The sequence below is a fragment of the Maniola jurtina genome, chromosome 25, assembly GCF_905333055.1.
Source record: "Maniola jurtina chromosome 25, ilManJurt1.1, whole genome shotgun sequence".
Classification (NCBI taxonomy): domain Eukaryota; kingdom Metazoa; phylum Arthropoda; class Insecta; order Lepidoptera; family Nymphalidae; genus Maniola; species Maniola jurtina.
The window spans coordinates 7,853,944-7,870,959 of NC_060053.1; the positions used below are offsets into that span (position 1 = coordinate 7,853,944).

Genomic DNA, 17,016 nt, shown 5'->3' on the forward strand with positions numbered 1-17,016 from the left:
TATTATTATTGCCGCCCATAAAATAATTAACAATTATAATGTAACAATTAATATTTGTATACGTACAAAATTATCTTTATTTTAATTCCTAAATCTATAGCTACGCGGTTGGCTTAAGTACCTACCTAGTACCTACTTATTGTATGTTTTTCAAAAAATGCCTTTAATTTCTATTTGATCGTCATTTTGAAGGTATAGATTCTACGAGGTCCATATGTACCTACCTAATGATTCGAGGTCTATAATTGTTAAAGAAAATTAGCTAATTAATTTAAAATTAACATTAAATTAAATAAGTTAAAATTTAAGGAAATTCATCAATATTTATAGATATGGCGGAGATATTCTATCTAATGTATTTTTAAGCTGGCGTTTGATAAAAGTCACTGATTTGACTAGTCATCATCTTTATTGTACCTCGACTTTAAGAGCTCGTTCACACCGGCTGCGTCAGCGTAGACGTAGCGCGTAGCATTGCGTTGTAATGTATGGAACTGTATGAGACATGGAATACCGCTTGCGTGGCGTGAACGTTCGCGTAGACGTAATGCGTGCAGTTATGTCTACGGATTCACGCATGTCAATACGCACGTGTCACGTGTACGTGCGCGCGTGTGAATCGGCCTTAAATTAAATTCGACAATCTTCATTTAAGACAGTGTTAAAATTAATCACACTAATATTATAAAGGCGAAAGTTTGTATGTGTGTGTGTGTGTGTGTGTGTGTGTGTGTGTATGTTTGTTACTCCTTCACGCAAAAACTACTGGACGGATTTGGCTGAAATTCGGAATGAAGATAGATAATATCCTGGATTAGCACATAGGCTACTTTTTATCCCGGAAAATCAAAGAGTTCCCACGGGATTTCGAAAAAACTAAATCCACGCGGGCGAAGTCGCGGGCATCGGCTAGTGCATAATAATAATAACAACAATAGTGCATAATAACAATAATCTGAGAACTCTTTCGGAATCATTTAGTATCTCTAGCCTATCTACCTACATCGATAAGTATATTATGTAATAAGAATACTTATTAACCTACTTAAAAATCATATACTTTAGTTGCTTACTCAAAGACATGGCTGTGATAATATTTAATTGCTGTTGTGTTAAGGCGGTCCCAGACATATTGTGTGAAGAATAGCTATTTATTCAACAAGATAGCAAAGTTCAATTCTGAGTGTACTAGTGAGGGATTCCAAGGCACAAAAAACAAAAACTTTGCTATCGTGTGATACATACAACTTTTCACCTCATTCGTTCAAAAAAGGCGCCTTTACTATCCAAAACCAGTGAACAAAAGTCGTTTTTGCTCACTTAGTGAGAAAAAATGTTTGAACTTTTCTTGAGACAACTCACTGGTTTTAGACAACAAAGGCGCCTTTTTTGAGCTAGTGAGATTATCTTTTACCTACGAAATACTTTTCTATTGAAGAGCAGGCTTTTCGCGCATAATTGTAAGCCCTCGTCCACATGGAATCTTTTCAAACAGGCGTTTGAAAAATGTCAGTTTGAACGAGAGCTAATTATAGAGGTACCTACACTGTTGTATATGTGTCTGGGAACTATTAAAATGTTTTAAGAAATAAACAATTTAATATTTTTTGTACTTTTCTTTATTGGTACCTATCCGAAGCATAAAAAACCGGCCAAGTGCGAGTCAGACTCGCGCACTGAGGGTTCCGTACTCGGGTATTTTTTCCAACATTTTGCACGATAAATCAAAAACTATTATACATAAAAACAAATAAATATCTGTTTTACAATGTACAGGTAAAGCCCTTTCATATGATACCCCACTTGGTATCTTACTTTGAAAATTAAAACACATTTTTTTTAAATGATGTAACCACAAATTCGGGGTTTTCAGATTTATTCCTGTACTTGTGCTATAAGACCTACCTACCTGCCAACTTTCATGATTCTAGGTCAACGGGAAGTACCCTATAGGTTTCTTGACAGACACGACAGACGGACGGATAGACAGACAGACAGGCAGACATACAGAATACTTTTGTTAAACTTCGTATCTATAGGTAAGTTAGTAAAATAAAACAATGTAAGAAAATCCATAAATTATTTTATTAATACTATTTTGACAATATTTTAACAAGTTACAATATTATGTACAAAATTGTTTTGTTACTTCCACATTCACCTATATTTTTTATATTTAGACGAATTGAATTTATCTTCAAAGTTACATGTAATTAGATGTAAAAAATAATTTACTGAATATCAATATTATAAATTACCAACAGCTAACAGCTATTTAGTTATTTTAACAGCAAAATAATATTTCGAATACTTACCTAAGTATTCTTGGTATTGTGCTACCAATAAATAGCTAGGTTTTCAAATGTGAAAGTGACATAAAAAAAGTTCTAATGACATTTTTACTCTTAGTTTTTGATAAGTTAAATTCAATCCGTGTAAAATTCAACTTAAATTTATTAAATGTGCTTGATTTTATCAAAAATTTAAAACGTAAGCAACTTTTTAATCATTAGGTAAAAATGCAAGAAATTAAAAAGGGATAATAAAACATCAACAAATTTTTAGAATTAATTACTTACTTATATTTTAAATCTTTTCTTCGTATTTACATTAGTATTATATAGGTACCTATAATTATTTTAGAAAGTATGTTAAGTCTCACAAAATTGTTCAAAATGAACGTTATAAAATTAAAATTAGTCTAAGAAGAAATTAGTCTAATAGTGGTCTATTTATTTCTCTATCAGAAGTAGTAGTATCTATGTAATATTCTTCTTTGAACTAAAGCTGAGTTACCAAAAAGTATGTAGGTAGGTACTTACTTTCAAAAGAAAGACTTAAATTATGTTACTAAGTACTAACTTAAAATAATAAATATTTAGAGTGCTATTAAGTCATTAAAATTAATTGTTACGAAAACAAAATAAATTCTTAATTATTATCATAATTTTTTCGGGTTAATGATATCTGATAGAGAAATAAAACTTCTTTGTAAAATATTGCTTCTCTACAATAGAGAGTAACAATATTGTAAAACTGAAAAGAAAAAGGCAGTTTATAAAAAAGATATTAAAATCACATCACAACTTATAAGAAAATAATATTAAAAATAAATGCCGATTACACTACGGGCCAAGGTAATGTGAACCGAAATTTTAAAAGCCTGAGAGCAGTAACAGCCGAATTGTGTAGCATTTCTTAAATTCTTCTAGATTTTTAAAAATTATCAAAAACACTTTAAAAAATTCATTTGACTTGCCTTGAGTGTAAGTTTTTGAAAAAAAACCTTGTTCATTTTAGTTGGCGTTGTCTCAATTTTTATCAAAACCCGTACATATTCACTGTAACATTTAATTAATCACACTCATAAGTTTTATTTATGACGCCAAAGTTGACAGTTTCTGTATGAGGTGTCAAAATTGACGTCAAAAAATGTATTTCAAGCATATTTTTATTTAAATGTCAGAGAGAAATAGGGTCTTGATCTTTCTCATGTATCAACCCGAGCAAAATATTTCTCTAGCAGCTTTTCTAATGCTTTCAATATGAAATAGCCACGAGAAAACTAATTTTTGTTTACTTAAAATGCCTCCAAAACGAACGAGAAACAATTTAATGATTGCGAAAGTTAACGAACGGTTTTCAAGCAAAATGCTTTGCGTGCAAGAACAATTTTCGTCTACATTGTTTAACTAAATCTTGGTATAAAAAAAAAAAACTTAATATAGTAGATAAGTATATTAAATCAAAATCTATTTCCAGCTCAAACATAAAAATATGGTTGAAAGCCATTCCTATAGTTACCATTACTTAGTTTGGATACATTTTACAGAATAAAATAATTATTTCTTAACGCAAACGAATGAGATTTTTTTTTTACAAAAAGTCACACTCAAGGCATTCTCTTAGACCAAAATATTAAAAAGTTTTAATAACCAGTTCGTGAACACATCTACTAAGTTGCGCGACTATCGCGCCACTTTTTGGCTACTAATTTTCATTTGATAGTAGTGACTATTATAGTACATTACAATTTACACTAGATTTCTTTACAGATATTGGGTTTAGCTAAACACAACTAAGTTTCTTAGATTCCCCGTTTGGACGGACGGACATAAAACTAGCTTTGTTAATACTACATACATTATGAAGCTTTGCTTTTAATAATTATCGTTTATCAATTTCTTCTGAAGTCAATATTAAAAATTCGATTTCTATATTGTTTCCAAAGTAATTGATTACACATTTAAAGAGTCCAAGTGATTTGGAAAGTCCTGAAACTTATGAATAAAGGATCATAATATTTTTTTAATTGATCCATCTGTAAATCAAATGCCAAACCAACTACGTAGTACAATATAGGAACCGAATTATCATTGATTTGAAAAGAAATTAATAAAATACAATTTTTATAGTAAAATAAAAATGATCAAAACTTAAACTTCATTAATTGATCAACGAGAATTTAAATTGTTAATAAATTGAGTCAGAGAAAATATTTAATTTAATTTAGGGCAATAGGTACAATCTAACGACCTTCAATTCATAATAATTTACTCTTACCTATTTGGGATGTCAAACTCAGCAGTTCTTGTATTTAAAGAGGTGTCAAATTTGACATCATTAATTTCGCTTTACATATAACATTGATGTGTTTGAAAGCCAATGTTCTAAATTCAGACATGCTGTTTACAAAATATATTTTCTCCAATCCCAATTTATTTTCATTACTTATCTGTCCATAAGAAAACTACACTTTATTTACAAACACTACTTTAACTGTACAATTTGTTGTTTTTGGGGTTCACACGTTTCCTTGCTATTTTGTTTTTGAACAGTCTTGTTTTATTATTTCGCGGTTTGCACTTCTTTTGTAATGTTGTGTAAATTATCAAAATTGTTTGTCAAACAACATTTAATCGTCGACTGGACCAATCAACGGGTTTTGATAGCACCTAACACAGCAAATTCACAAAAAGTTTTTGTCAATGTAAGTTCTCCGTCAGAAATATTTCATAAAAATATTTAAAAAAATTAATTTATTAGTTAACATCATCTAATTAACATTAATTGATATTAATCAATGCTATTTAATGACATTATTCATTTATGATATTAATTAAATTGAAATCAACTAATGAATCAATTCATTATAGTTAAATTATTCAATTGATAAATAATAGAACTCAAATCACAAACATAATTATATAGGTGATATTATTATTATGAAAAATTCTGTCCCTTATATTTTTTATTATAAAAGTTTTGCCAAATTATAAAGCGTGTTTGATAAAACCATGACAAATGAGGTAGGTACGTAGTGTAAAATAGTTAGTGCCATAGAGTCTCCGCTACTTGATGAACTATCAAACGGTCCTTCGAGTTCAAGGAAGTTTTTTACGTGTTCATTTCCGCGATCAGCTGTTTGCAGGGTTGTCACATTGGAGTTTAAGCAAATTATTCAAGTTCTCAAGTCTCCCACGGTTATTACGCCATTATTTTTTATACATCGGCCCTAACCTCTGTTTGTTATGGATAATATCTAACACCTTGTATAAAATGTCTAGTACAACAAAATCAGAGCATATCATCCTCGGGATGATCTTTCTCGTATATTTCCTGTAGCTTCTGTTGGTTTTTGACTTTCTTCATCTTGGCGTAGATGGAGGCAGCCTTGTAGTTGATCGGCCCGTAATCCTTGAGGTCTGCATCGGCGTAAATGAACTGATCATCTGGTCTGAAAGCCTGGGAAAGAAGGATTCAATTTAATAAGTTTTATCTCACACTTATGTATAAATATTAATATTTGTCTGTCTGTTTGGCACCTATTTCCTAGTTTATATTGCGTTCGCACATCGTTCACCCTTTCGTTTCAACTGAGTTAAGTTAAATCTTTATTATCGGCACTTGCAAGAAGGTTTCTAATATAGTGCCATTAGTTGGCGTGCGAATCCAATTATCGCTTTCTTAAAATTTAAAACTTTTATCGTATCGAAAAATAATTAAAATAGGCAAGTTTAAGTATAAATTCAGTATAAATAAAATTATTTCAAATGCATATTTTATTTTCCTTTTCTCCTCCTACTCAGCAGAAAGGTTTAAAAAATATAAAAATATAAAAAAATATTATTTATTAGTAGACTTGCTTACTAATAAATACTTCTTAATTAAAAATAGTAAAGTGAAATGCCAACTTTGAGACCAAGAAAAATTAACTATAAAAATACAAAATAATAAAATATTACTACAATTTGAATAATTTTAGTCACGAAAAACAAAATCTGCAAAGCTAAACAATTATTATTTACCCGTCGTAATTTTAATACAAATAATAAACATTAATAAAATAAAACTGCAAAGCGTTAGGTGCTTGAAGAATTTTGAAAATTACCTTTTTTAAAAAATGTACGTGTTGCTCTTGGCAAAGCGTCCCTAAAAACAGAAAGACAAACATCACAACACTTAATTAAGTAATCATGCTTCTCAAAAATCCGCCTAATGCAAGTCACCCACGCTCTCCCTCACCGGATTAGCTGTGTGGGTGGGCGTCCCCATCCCAATTGCCATCTCGACCTGTCGCGAATATTCTCTAACTCTCTAACTTTTCGGAGTTAATATGTACATTTTAAGCAACCAAATACCACTATTAATTTAACGGTGAAGGAAAACATCGTGAAGACACCTGCATACCTGAGAGTTCCATAATGGTCTCAAAGGGGTAGAAAGAATGCCAATCGCACTGAACCAATGAAGAGACTCTCAGACTATATAGCATATCCTGTAGAATGTCGATAGATAGCTGATGTTCCAAACTTTGAAGCTTGGAATTGATCAGCTTCGTCACCAAGGAGTCTTCTAGCGTGACGATCAACAGAATCAAATGCATCGAGCTATACAAGAGCTTGGTACAAGGTAAGAAGCTGTTCTAGCGTGACGTACAGCTTTACTTTGTTAAGGATGCCAAGTTTCTTGCCAGCACTTTTTACCTTGTATTCGATGGTGTTTGATTTGGGTCATCTACTACATCTGGTACATCTTTGGTCATAGGGGTTTTTAAAACTAATTTCGAACCTATCTGGGGCCCTTTTTCAAAAGAACGTCCATGTGGACGAACTTGTAAGCATTAGGTAGTTTATTACATTATAAAATGGAGTATATTATTCAGATCTCGGGTTTTATATACCAATGGTAATGAATAGTTAATTTACTCACCTCTTAAACATCTATTTCATTGAACTTGAGAGTCGCGTAGTCGCTTCTCTGTTGACTACTTTTTCTTTGGCTACTCGATACGTTATTTTTATAACTACTATTACTTTCTTTAGCACTATCACTTCCTATAGTATACGTATCGTATAAATGTCTATTGGAATTGACTGTATTCTTAAATTTTAAATTATGATTACCTAACGCTAAATCTGCGTACACTAACTTTTTATGTTTAGGCCTTTCTTCTTTCGTGCCCATCGTGTTAAAATTTGTATTGTAATTGTGCTCTGGGCCTAAGTTTCTCGTTGAATTTGATATGTAGTTGCCTTTTAGTAGCTGCAAGTAGGATTTTCTTTCTGAATCGTTATATTCCGGTTCTGGATAGTTAGGTTTCTCATAGTTTTCGTAAACGCCTACGCAAGATAACTTTTCTCTTAAGCTCTCTGATTTTTTCAATCGATTCAATTTCTGACTGTTCTTTTCTCTTGTTCTGTTCAATGTTTTTGTGTAATATTGAGTCTCTGGCGGTTGGTATATCATCGGACCTATCGTGTTATTGTACGATCTTTCTTGGTCTACGGGAATTCTTTTATCTACTCGTATAGGTTGGAAGTAACAGAAGCTGTGGTGCTTTTGCAGTGGTATTTGGAAATTTTTCTTATTCTTCCCTTTGGAACTTATATTAGTAAAGTGGTTTCTTTTTTGAAGATATTGCTGCTGTAGTATATTAGTATTCTGAAAAATGAGAAGTTAGTTTTGTTAGTAATGTTAATCACACCAAAAATTATGAATGATAAGAAAAAATGGATAAAGAAAACATACAAAGCGCTTATACCTGAGTGGTTTCACTATCATTAGGTAAACTAATCTGAACTGAATTACTACGTTGTATAACAGTTTTTTTTGGTACAGGTTTCTCAGTTAATTTTGGTATGTGCAGGGTTTTGTTTGGTAATATTACTTGCTTTTTTGGTAATGTTACACGTTTTTTTTCTTGATCATTTAGTTGGTTAACCACAGATTTAACTAGTGAAGTTGATGGTAAAGTGATAGATGTATTTCTTTTAGGTGTAGCACCGATAATATTTGGTTTTGTGAACTCTTTTTCTTCATTTGCATTATTTTCATATTCATCATCGGAAATTTCATTATTTATATTCTTCAGACATGTTGTTCTCTTTGGCACAGTTAATACATTCTTGTTATCATTTTTTTGGGCACTTTTAGAAACATTTTCTTCCGATTTCGATGGTCTTACTGGAGCATCAACCGTATCAAATGCTCTGAGGTATCCAGTGTTAATTAGTGGCATTGATAAATTCACGTAAACATGGTCAGTTTTATAAGGTGAGGTCATTGGGGATATTTTAGTTCTTGGAGCTGGTATTGGTCTATTCAATGAAGTAGTTGATGCGTTGAACTGATTGTTACTTTCTTCACATACTTGTATAGAATCGGTTAAGTTTTCAAATTCTTCTACGCCAGTGATATTTGATTTGAAAGATGGATAATTTTCATAAATATTGTCCTCTTGTTCTATTTTATCATTATCGGAATCTGAAGTATTCTTATTATTGTTAATTTCATTGAAATTTTCACCGTATTCTGTGTTTGGGTAAAATCTCTCTATGTTCCTTTTCCTCACTATTCTCATTGACTGGAATTTTGGTGGTTTCGCTTTCACATTTCTTGTGTTCAACGAACTAAATTTTCTTGATTCTGGTTCGACTGTTTCTTCGTCGATGGTAGGAAATTGTTTGAGAAATGATGATTGCATTGGTGGTAAGTACGGATTTAGCAGTACCGTTTGGTGTAATGGATACATTTGTTGAATTGGTGATAGAACAGGTATCCCGTACGTTGGGTATTGGGAATTCGAAGAGTGCATTGGATAGCTTACAGCATTTTGCACAAACGGTGGACATACAATCCTTGGTGTGAATGACGGATTCGTAGTCAATTGCTTCTGTAAGGCGTCAATACCTTTGGAAGTTTTGTGGTTAGTCTCTACGATCCTAGGTTGAATCGCCTGCACAGGCTGTAAGGTCATGCCAAAACAAAACATGGAAAAGAAATGAAAGAAAATTAATGAAAACAAAACACTCACTAACACAACATGATGTGATTAAATAAATTAATGAAAAATTAAATCTTTTAATGGATAAATCCATCTTCAGTACACTAGGATCAAAGAATGAAATTCGTGAAGAGTGCCGGATTTTTTTTAATAAAAATATTTATTCCATAGAACATGATAATATTCTATTATCGAAAAAAAAAATATTTACTGCACAGTTTTAGAGTAGGTAGTAATATTTTCGTTTACTAAGTTTTATCTAATCCGTGCCCTCACTTTTTTTGTCAAGAGCGTTGAATTTATCAATATTATTTATTATTGCAGCTATATTTGAAGGAAGTATTACAAAATATATTGGATTATCCTTTTTAATATAAATAGGTGAGCAAACGAGCAGGCGGGTCACCAGATGTTAAGTGATTGTCACCATCTATTTGCAGCACCAAAGAGACGATGCGTTCCTTTTACATGGACCAAAGTTTATGATGAATTTTCATTCTTTGATCACTTTTTTTAGACAAAGCCATACAAAATCTTCTATAATTAAGTAATTAGTAGTTACCTTATTAGGAGGTTGCTGTAAACCGTGGAACGGAAGGTTCTCGTAGAGTCCCGGGTTGTCCGCTCCGAGGTTGCCGTTTGCTGCATTATCTACGCCATTCGTAGGTGGGCCTGTGGATACAAACATTGTTATGTAATAATCGATTACTTCTGTTCGTTTATCTTTACCTTTATTTACATTTTTATCTTTATCTTTAGATATTATTTGTTACTTGATTACGGGAAGACATTCGCTACACTGATTTATTTCATCAAAAATGTACAATGGAATTGTGTAATCCAAATTTTGATGATAATGATATTATGTGAAAATACTAAATGAAAGATCATTCAAATAAATGAAAACATTTTTTGAAAATAACTAAAAACTTTTTATAAAGGTAATTTTAGTATATCGAACTGCTCTTTAGACACTCAAGTTTGCTTTCTTTCAAATAAAAAATAACAATAGAACTTTTTTATAGTAAAGTGAAAATATATGCGAAGAAGTTTAAAAAATGTGAAAAAATTAGTTAATTTTAATATAGTTTGTTTAAATTAGCATTAAAATGGTAAAACGTATGTTAAATTAAAGCCTAAAAAAGCAAAAACAAAACGTGCGGTACTCACTGTCACCTGGTTTTTTTCTCTTTCTTGTATTTCTTGACTTATCCTTAATCAATTCAGCATTTATATTCCCCGTGTTTATTCTATCGGGCCTTTTAAATGATACAACTAAAAACATGCCATCAATCAAGTAAAATGCAAAAACACATGCAAAAATAAAATCAGAAAGAAAAAAAATTAAAAACCACTAATGCGAAGTAATTTAGCATTCATATGCAAAGTAGTTAGGAATACCAATGCCGTTGTTCAGAAAATTAATTAAACTAAAAGTCTGAAAATGTCTTAATGAAAATCTGGACCTTAGGCTATGCGTACAACTGCATTGATACAATGGTGGCTTAAAAAAATTGCACCAATAGTGACGAACGTGCGATAAAATTTGAAAAATATGTTTTGGAGAGTGATGTGTAAATGTATGAGATGATATTTGCATGAAAAAAAAGATAATTTTAGAAAACAACAAGAAATAAATAGAAAACTAAAAAAATATTTAAATTTAACAATGCCAATAAATAGAAATGAAAATATGTGGATATTCCTGCATTTAATAAAATATAATCTCACACTTTGTACCACAGTACAATTTTTTGGAAGAGGTGCTTTAAAAAAAATAACTACCTCCTTCAGTAACAATCACGTTTGGAGTTTCGCTTTGAAAAAATGACCTTAGTCTTTTTCTTGGCCCATAACTTTTACTTAAAGTTACTAAAGACACAGCTCTTTCGTTAGACTTATTTATCTTCTTATATTTGCCACTACTATCATCAGAGGAATCGCTTTTACGTCTGAAATTTTTCAAAATTCCCGTAACACCTTTTTGATGTTTTCTAGGCTTTCCACTCTTCTTGGAATATTCGATTCTAGGTGATATTTTAGGTTCTTCAACGGTTTTATTTCTTTCAAGCAATCCTAAGTTGCTTTCTTCTTGGTTATCATTTTGGGTTCTATTTTGTAACCTTGCTTGATTCTTTGGACTGAGCGTGTGATTAGAATTAATATGTACTAAAACGCCAGGCTTCAAAGGCCATTTATTAGGTGTCACTACAGTTTGAACTTTATCGTTATCATTTTTTGGTTGCAATATCGGCGTCTGTGTCAAATTTTCATTTTGACTAGGGTTATTACTATTTATGGTTGTCTCTAATTGTGTTATGTTGACTTGTAGGTTGCTTGCAGATTTTTCTTTCATTGTCATTTCTAAACTATGCGGGTAGCTTTGTGAATCGACGAGTCTAGTTCTATCCGAGGATTTTGGGCTGAATGACAAGTTTATGCGAGGCGATAAAGCGGGTAAAGCTTGCGATATTATAGATTGAGCAATGGACACTTCGCTTAGACAGCTACCATCCGGACTGTTTAAAGAAACATGAAAAATTGATGTTAGGGATTGCTGATGAAATTATGATGATACGTCAAAATAACATGAAGAATATAATTTATCTCATTCTGATGATGAAAGTCCAAAACAAAGTCCGATTGTTATTATAAAGATTAAATAAAACTGACTCTATTTATTCTAAAAGTCGTAATTTGGTTTTAGATTTACAAAATCAGAATACAGATTTAAAAAATGATAATATTATAATAGTTGAGTAGGTATATAAAAATATAGTGTTGAAAACATTAATAGACATATTAACAAATTACATACAATACAATAATACATAGTATAAAGTACATCTCAAAATATAAATAGTAGGTACATACACAAAAATAATAAACAAATACTAGGAAGAATGCTTTCCAAAATGTCCATGCAATGAGAATAGAACACTCGATTTTAAAATCACTACCAAAGTTACATCTACAGATATAAGGTAACACACAAAATTCTCTCCAAGAACGCAAAAGATCCAAAAATAGCGAAAAACATAAGAAAGCATTCCCCATTCAATGAAGAATATAAACAAGAATGTTAATTATTTTGTTAGTCATGTATACCTGAAGTGTTTATAGTTGTCAGTCGCAATACATCTGGTGTTAGAGCGGTTAGGAACCTACGCAGGAATAAACGGTTAACGGCCAAATATTAAAAAGATCATTAAAAAATATCACCTCAAATATTAACTGATAATGGTAATATTGTTAAAACTAAATAATGGGTCAAAATACCATTTATACTTGTATTTGAAACGAACAAACAAAACCAATAAACATCCAAAAAATAAATCATCAATTAATATTTAAGAACAGCTTAGTGTTAATAAACTTTTCAGTATTCTAAATAAATAATATAATATAAATAACAGAAGTGTTAGATTGTTAAGAGTACGTAGAAGAAAACATGCTTATAAATAATATATTAAAGACATAGGAATTGTTAGTAAGCCCTATATTTTGTTTCTATGACTAAAGGCCTTTGGTCCAAGCATTTAGCGAAATTACAGCCGAAAAATCAAACGTTATTCACACAATTCAATATTTGGCCAATCCCTGAAAATGATCTTTGACACAATTCAAGAGCTCGCATAAAATACTAGCTGACGTGTTTCGGCTTTGCTCGGGTATAATTCTGAAAATGCTTTCTTAGTGGGTTTAGAAAAAAAATATTTTCAAATTTTCCAGTTTCTAAACCTATGGTTTGAGCATTGAATAATTAATCGGTTTTCTTCATCAAAAAAATCATCAATCAAATTCGATCTCATAGATCGATTTCTGGTAAACGAGTCTAAATTTGGTGAAGAAAACCGCAAACTGGCTTAAGAACTTTACCTTAATAAGGATCACAAAAATATTTTTGTCACTAAAAAGTCAGCAGTCGAAAATCTAACCGATAGACACATAAAATATCTTGGTAAGTGTAATAAGGAATTGGCCAAAACATGAACCATATGAATTTGGCATTTCTGAACCTTAGATTCTTTGTTGAGCACGTTTAAGACCTCTGGGGTACAAAAAGTGGAGACCTTGTAGGTGGCATGGACAATGTGTGCCAAGAATCAGCTCGGACCAAGGGCGTGGCTGAAAATATTGATAAGAAAAAGAATGAGATACAATATCTACTGTCTAATCTAGTTGCTACTAAAAATAAAGTAAATAAAATTAAAGATTTAAAGTAAAATATACTTGAGTAAAAAATATAGTACAGAATTAAAAAGTAATAAATAAATAGTAATAGAAAATTACTGCTAGGGTAATGCAATAAATAAATAATAATAAATTATTTTATGGAAAAAATATTGAACGTAAAATTTATTCATATTAGACATTTTGAACACACAAATGAAAATTTTATATTGCATTAATTAATTTTACTAAGGAATTCAATTATTTTAATACTTAGTAAATAAGTTGAGGGAATTTAAAAATTGTAATTCACCAATTGTAAAAAATTATCAATTCAAAAATTTAATTGTAATTTTTTATGGGAATCAATCAATTGTAATTTCCAATTGCATGTTCAAATTGTATTAATTTATATAGAAATTAATTAATCATTCTCATATTAGATGTGAAATTATAAAATATAACAATGAATACTTACTTTTCCCGCTCCTCCAATTCGACTGGATTATTGTCTAGATTTTATTAAGTTAGTCCATTTTAGTGTTAGGGAGGCGGCAATCACGAAAACAAAAACAAAATTAAATTAATTAGTAATATTAAAGTAAACTTAAAAATAAATAATTAAGTAAACTTGCATTTATGAATGTTGTAGTGATGTGATTAATGTTTGGTTTTTTAAGATCGGTAGCGTATACGTAAAATATTTGTATGAGACACAATTTCCTTTCAGACAAATTCAAAATATTTTTATTCAATTAGACTTTTACAAGTACTTTTGAATCGTCAAGAACGTCTACCACTGGTTCGGAATGACTTTCCCAAAGTCATGGGTAACAATTAGGTTACTTAGCATACATAAAAATAAATAAAAATCTGTTTTAGAATTTACAGGTAAAGCCCTTTCATATGATACCCCACTTGGTATAGTTATCTTACTTTGAAAATTGAAACACGTTTTAATTTTTTTTTAAATGATGTAACCACAAATTCGCGGTTTTCAGATTTATTCCGGTATTTGTGCTATAAGACCTACCTTCTTGGCAAATTTCATAATTCTAGGTCAACGGGAAGTACCCTATAGGTTTCTTGACAAACAGACAAACAGACAGACAACAAAGTGATCCTATAAGGGTTCCGTTTTTCCTTTTGAGGTACGGAACCCTAAAAAATATTTTACGATGACGCTAGCGAATAAAGCCCTACAATGTGTAAAAACCATCGAATGTAGGTAATTAATTTATTTAATTAAAAAGAAGGGCTATTTCAAACAAAAATCATATTTGGCTAATGAAACTATTAAAATTAGTATAACACCAGACATCAAGTTGTAAGCAAAAACAAGTTGCAGCCAGCAAAAATTTTGGTTCGGAATGACCCGTCTAGTGCGTAGTAGGTACAGGTCTTTGGTGAAAGCAGAGTAAAAATCATGATATACAAGTACGCTGGAAAAGGCATTCAAATGACATTCGTGTTGACGCGATGTTGATAGATGTCTTATCAGTCAACACTAACATTTAGTTCCAATCACGCTCACTGCTGCTATCAGGGTTCCAAACGCGCCCAGGTCCGAGAAGATCCCACAACAATCTAACCTAACCCGGAGTATCAGCTACCACTGTACCAAATTTCATTTAAATCCGCTCAGTAGTAGCGTGATGCGCGTACAGACAGACAGACAAAAATTCCAAAAGCTTTGTTTTGGGTACTATATCGATAATAATGTTTTTTTTTCTCCGATTAAAATTTTCTAAACATGTTAAATGTACAGAAATCATCCAGTTACAGTTTTATTAAATCATCATTATTTATTCAGAAAGTAATAATACAGATTTTCACAAATGTTAAAAAAATACTTAAATATAAAAATTATATATATATTATAGTTTTATAAATTTTATAAAATTATATATTATAGTTTTATTATAAGTACAGATTAATTCTCTAAGTCCAGCGCACTTGTATGATGGTAGATGTAAGTGCACAGTGTGCTATAGATATAGACTACAACTCACATTTGGATTTGGCCCGCATCCGGCGGCAGATGCAGATGATGATGATGCACAGGATCACGGTGATCACCAGCACAGCGAGGGCAATCCCTCCGATCAGCAGCAGCTTCTGGCGGTCGCGCCACCACACTTTGTTACCTGAGCAATCAAGTTAACCAGCTTGAAAGTTGAACGATTTACAAAGAATTAAAAGCTTAATTTGCTATAATCCGCTAAAAGGGCAAATCTGTATGGTACAACATGCAGCATGCGACATGCATGTAGTGCCATACAGATTTGCCTTTAGGTAGGTTTTTAGAAATCGCGTCATACATTGCCAGATACTTTCAGTTGGCAGTAGAAATCGCGACGCTGAATGGCAATGCACAAACTTTGGACTACCTAAAGTTGCCCACGCACTTGAACTGAACTGCAGCTGAACTGCGTCGCGGCTGGAGAGAATATCGTGCGGGGCGCTGCCGCGACGCGCAGTTCAGCTGCAGTTCAGTGCGAGTGCGTGGGCACCTTAAGTAGGCGCGTATAAAATAAAGTTCTTATAAACTTAAAGATGCCTAATAAATTATTATGTTTATTATGCTATACTTACTATAACTTTCCAGGTTTGCTACGAAGCAAAAAGATATATAATTAAGTATTGTTTTTATTCATATCCTAATTCCTAACATAGAGTTTGAATGCCTTTTTTTCAATATCACACTAATATTATAAAGGAGAAAGTTTGTGTGTGTGTGTATGTTTGTTACTCCTTCACGCAAAAACTACTGGACGGATTTGGCTAAAATTTGGAATGGAGATAGATAATATCCTGGATTAGCACATAGGTTACTTTTAAAAAAACCGAAATCCACGCGAGCGAAGCCGCGGGCATCTTCTAGTATCTAATAATCATGGAGAAGGTTTGATTAGATTTCTAGATATCATACGATATCATTGCTAGCCAGGCGTTTCTATAAAACTGAGTGTTTTATGTTCCCAAGTCATTTCATCATTGCTCGTCTCTTAACAAGTTACGCTGGATTTCGTAGGGGTTAAAAATATTGCCATCAACATTCCATATCCTAACGGTTCGAATAAGTAACGAGGAGGCAAATCGCTTCGTACGTGTCCATGGAATTTAAACTAATGGTTGATAAGACTGATTGAAGAAAAGGTCCATACCTATGACATCTCTCTCGCACTCCCGCGATTTGCCGACGGTGTTGTTGGCGTAGCAAATATAAGTCCTGTAGACGTCCACGCTGGAGCTCAGTTTGAGGTAGCTCTGGGCGCCGTCTTGCCAGATCTCCTCGGTCGTGAGGCTGTCATTGTCGTTCTTCAGCTTCCATGTGAAAGAAACCTGGATAAAAAACCGGCCAAGTGTCAGACTCTCACACGAAGGGTTCCGTACCATCATACAAGGTATACCTTGCCACCAGACAGACAGACAGACAACAAAGTACAAGGGTTCCGTTTTTTCCTTTTGAGGAACGGAAACCTAAAAAATTTTCAAAAGAAAAATAAAACCGACTTTATTTCACAATTTTTAGTGGCCCCACTGTACTATAATAT

At 32.0% G+C, this 17,016-nt stretch overlaps 1 protein-coding gene across 11 annotated transcripts in view; it reads right to left on the reverse strand.

Moving 5' to 3' along the window:
• Positions 1 to 4,727: 4,727 nt before the first annotated feature.
• Positions 4,728 to 17,016, reverse strand: part of LOC123878122 (hemicentin-1) — a 507,061-nt gene continuing 494,772 nt past the window's right edge. Inside the window, exons 22-30 of one of the 11 annotated variants that reach the window (XM_045925201.1) lie at positions 16,627 to 16,804; positions 16,055 to 16,072; positions 15,472 to 15,606; positions 13,938 to 13,971; positions 12,395 to 12,450; positions 9,849 to 9,958; positions 7,213 to 7,944; positions 6,392 to 6,432; positions 5,658 to 5,745 (exon numbers count right to left, since the gene is read on the reverse strand). In XM_045925201.1, coding sequence (XP_045781157.1) covers positions 7,216 to 7,944; positions 9,849 to 9,958; positions 12,395 to 12,450; positions 13,938 to 13,971; positions 15,472 to 15,606; positions 16,055 to 16,072; positions 16,627 to 16,804 — 1,260 coding nt within the window. In that variant the 3' untranslated portion in view covers positions 5,658 to 5,745; positions 6,392 to 6,432; positions 7,213 to 7,215. Of the gene's footprint in view, positions 5,748 to 6,391; positions 6,433 to 7,212; positions 7,945 to 9,848; positions 9,959 to 10,456; positions 10,562 to 11,071; positions 11,806 to 12,394; positions 12,451 to 13,305; positions 13,415 to 13,937; positions 13,972 to 15,471; positions 15,607 to 16,054; positions 16,073 to 16,626; positions 16,805 to 17,016 lie in introns of those variants that run through there. The other 10 variants (XM_045925200.1, XM_045925202.1, XM_045925204.1 and 7 more) reach the window with 10 other exon arrangements.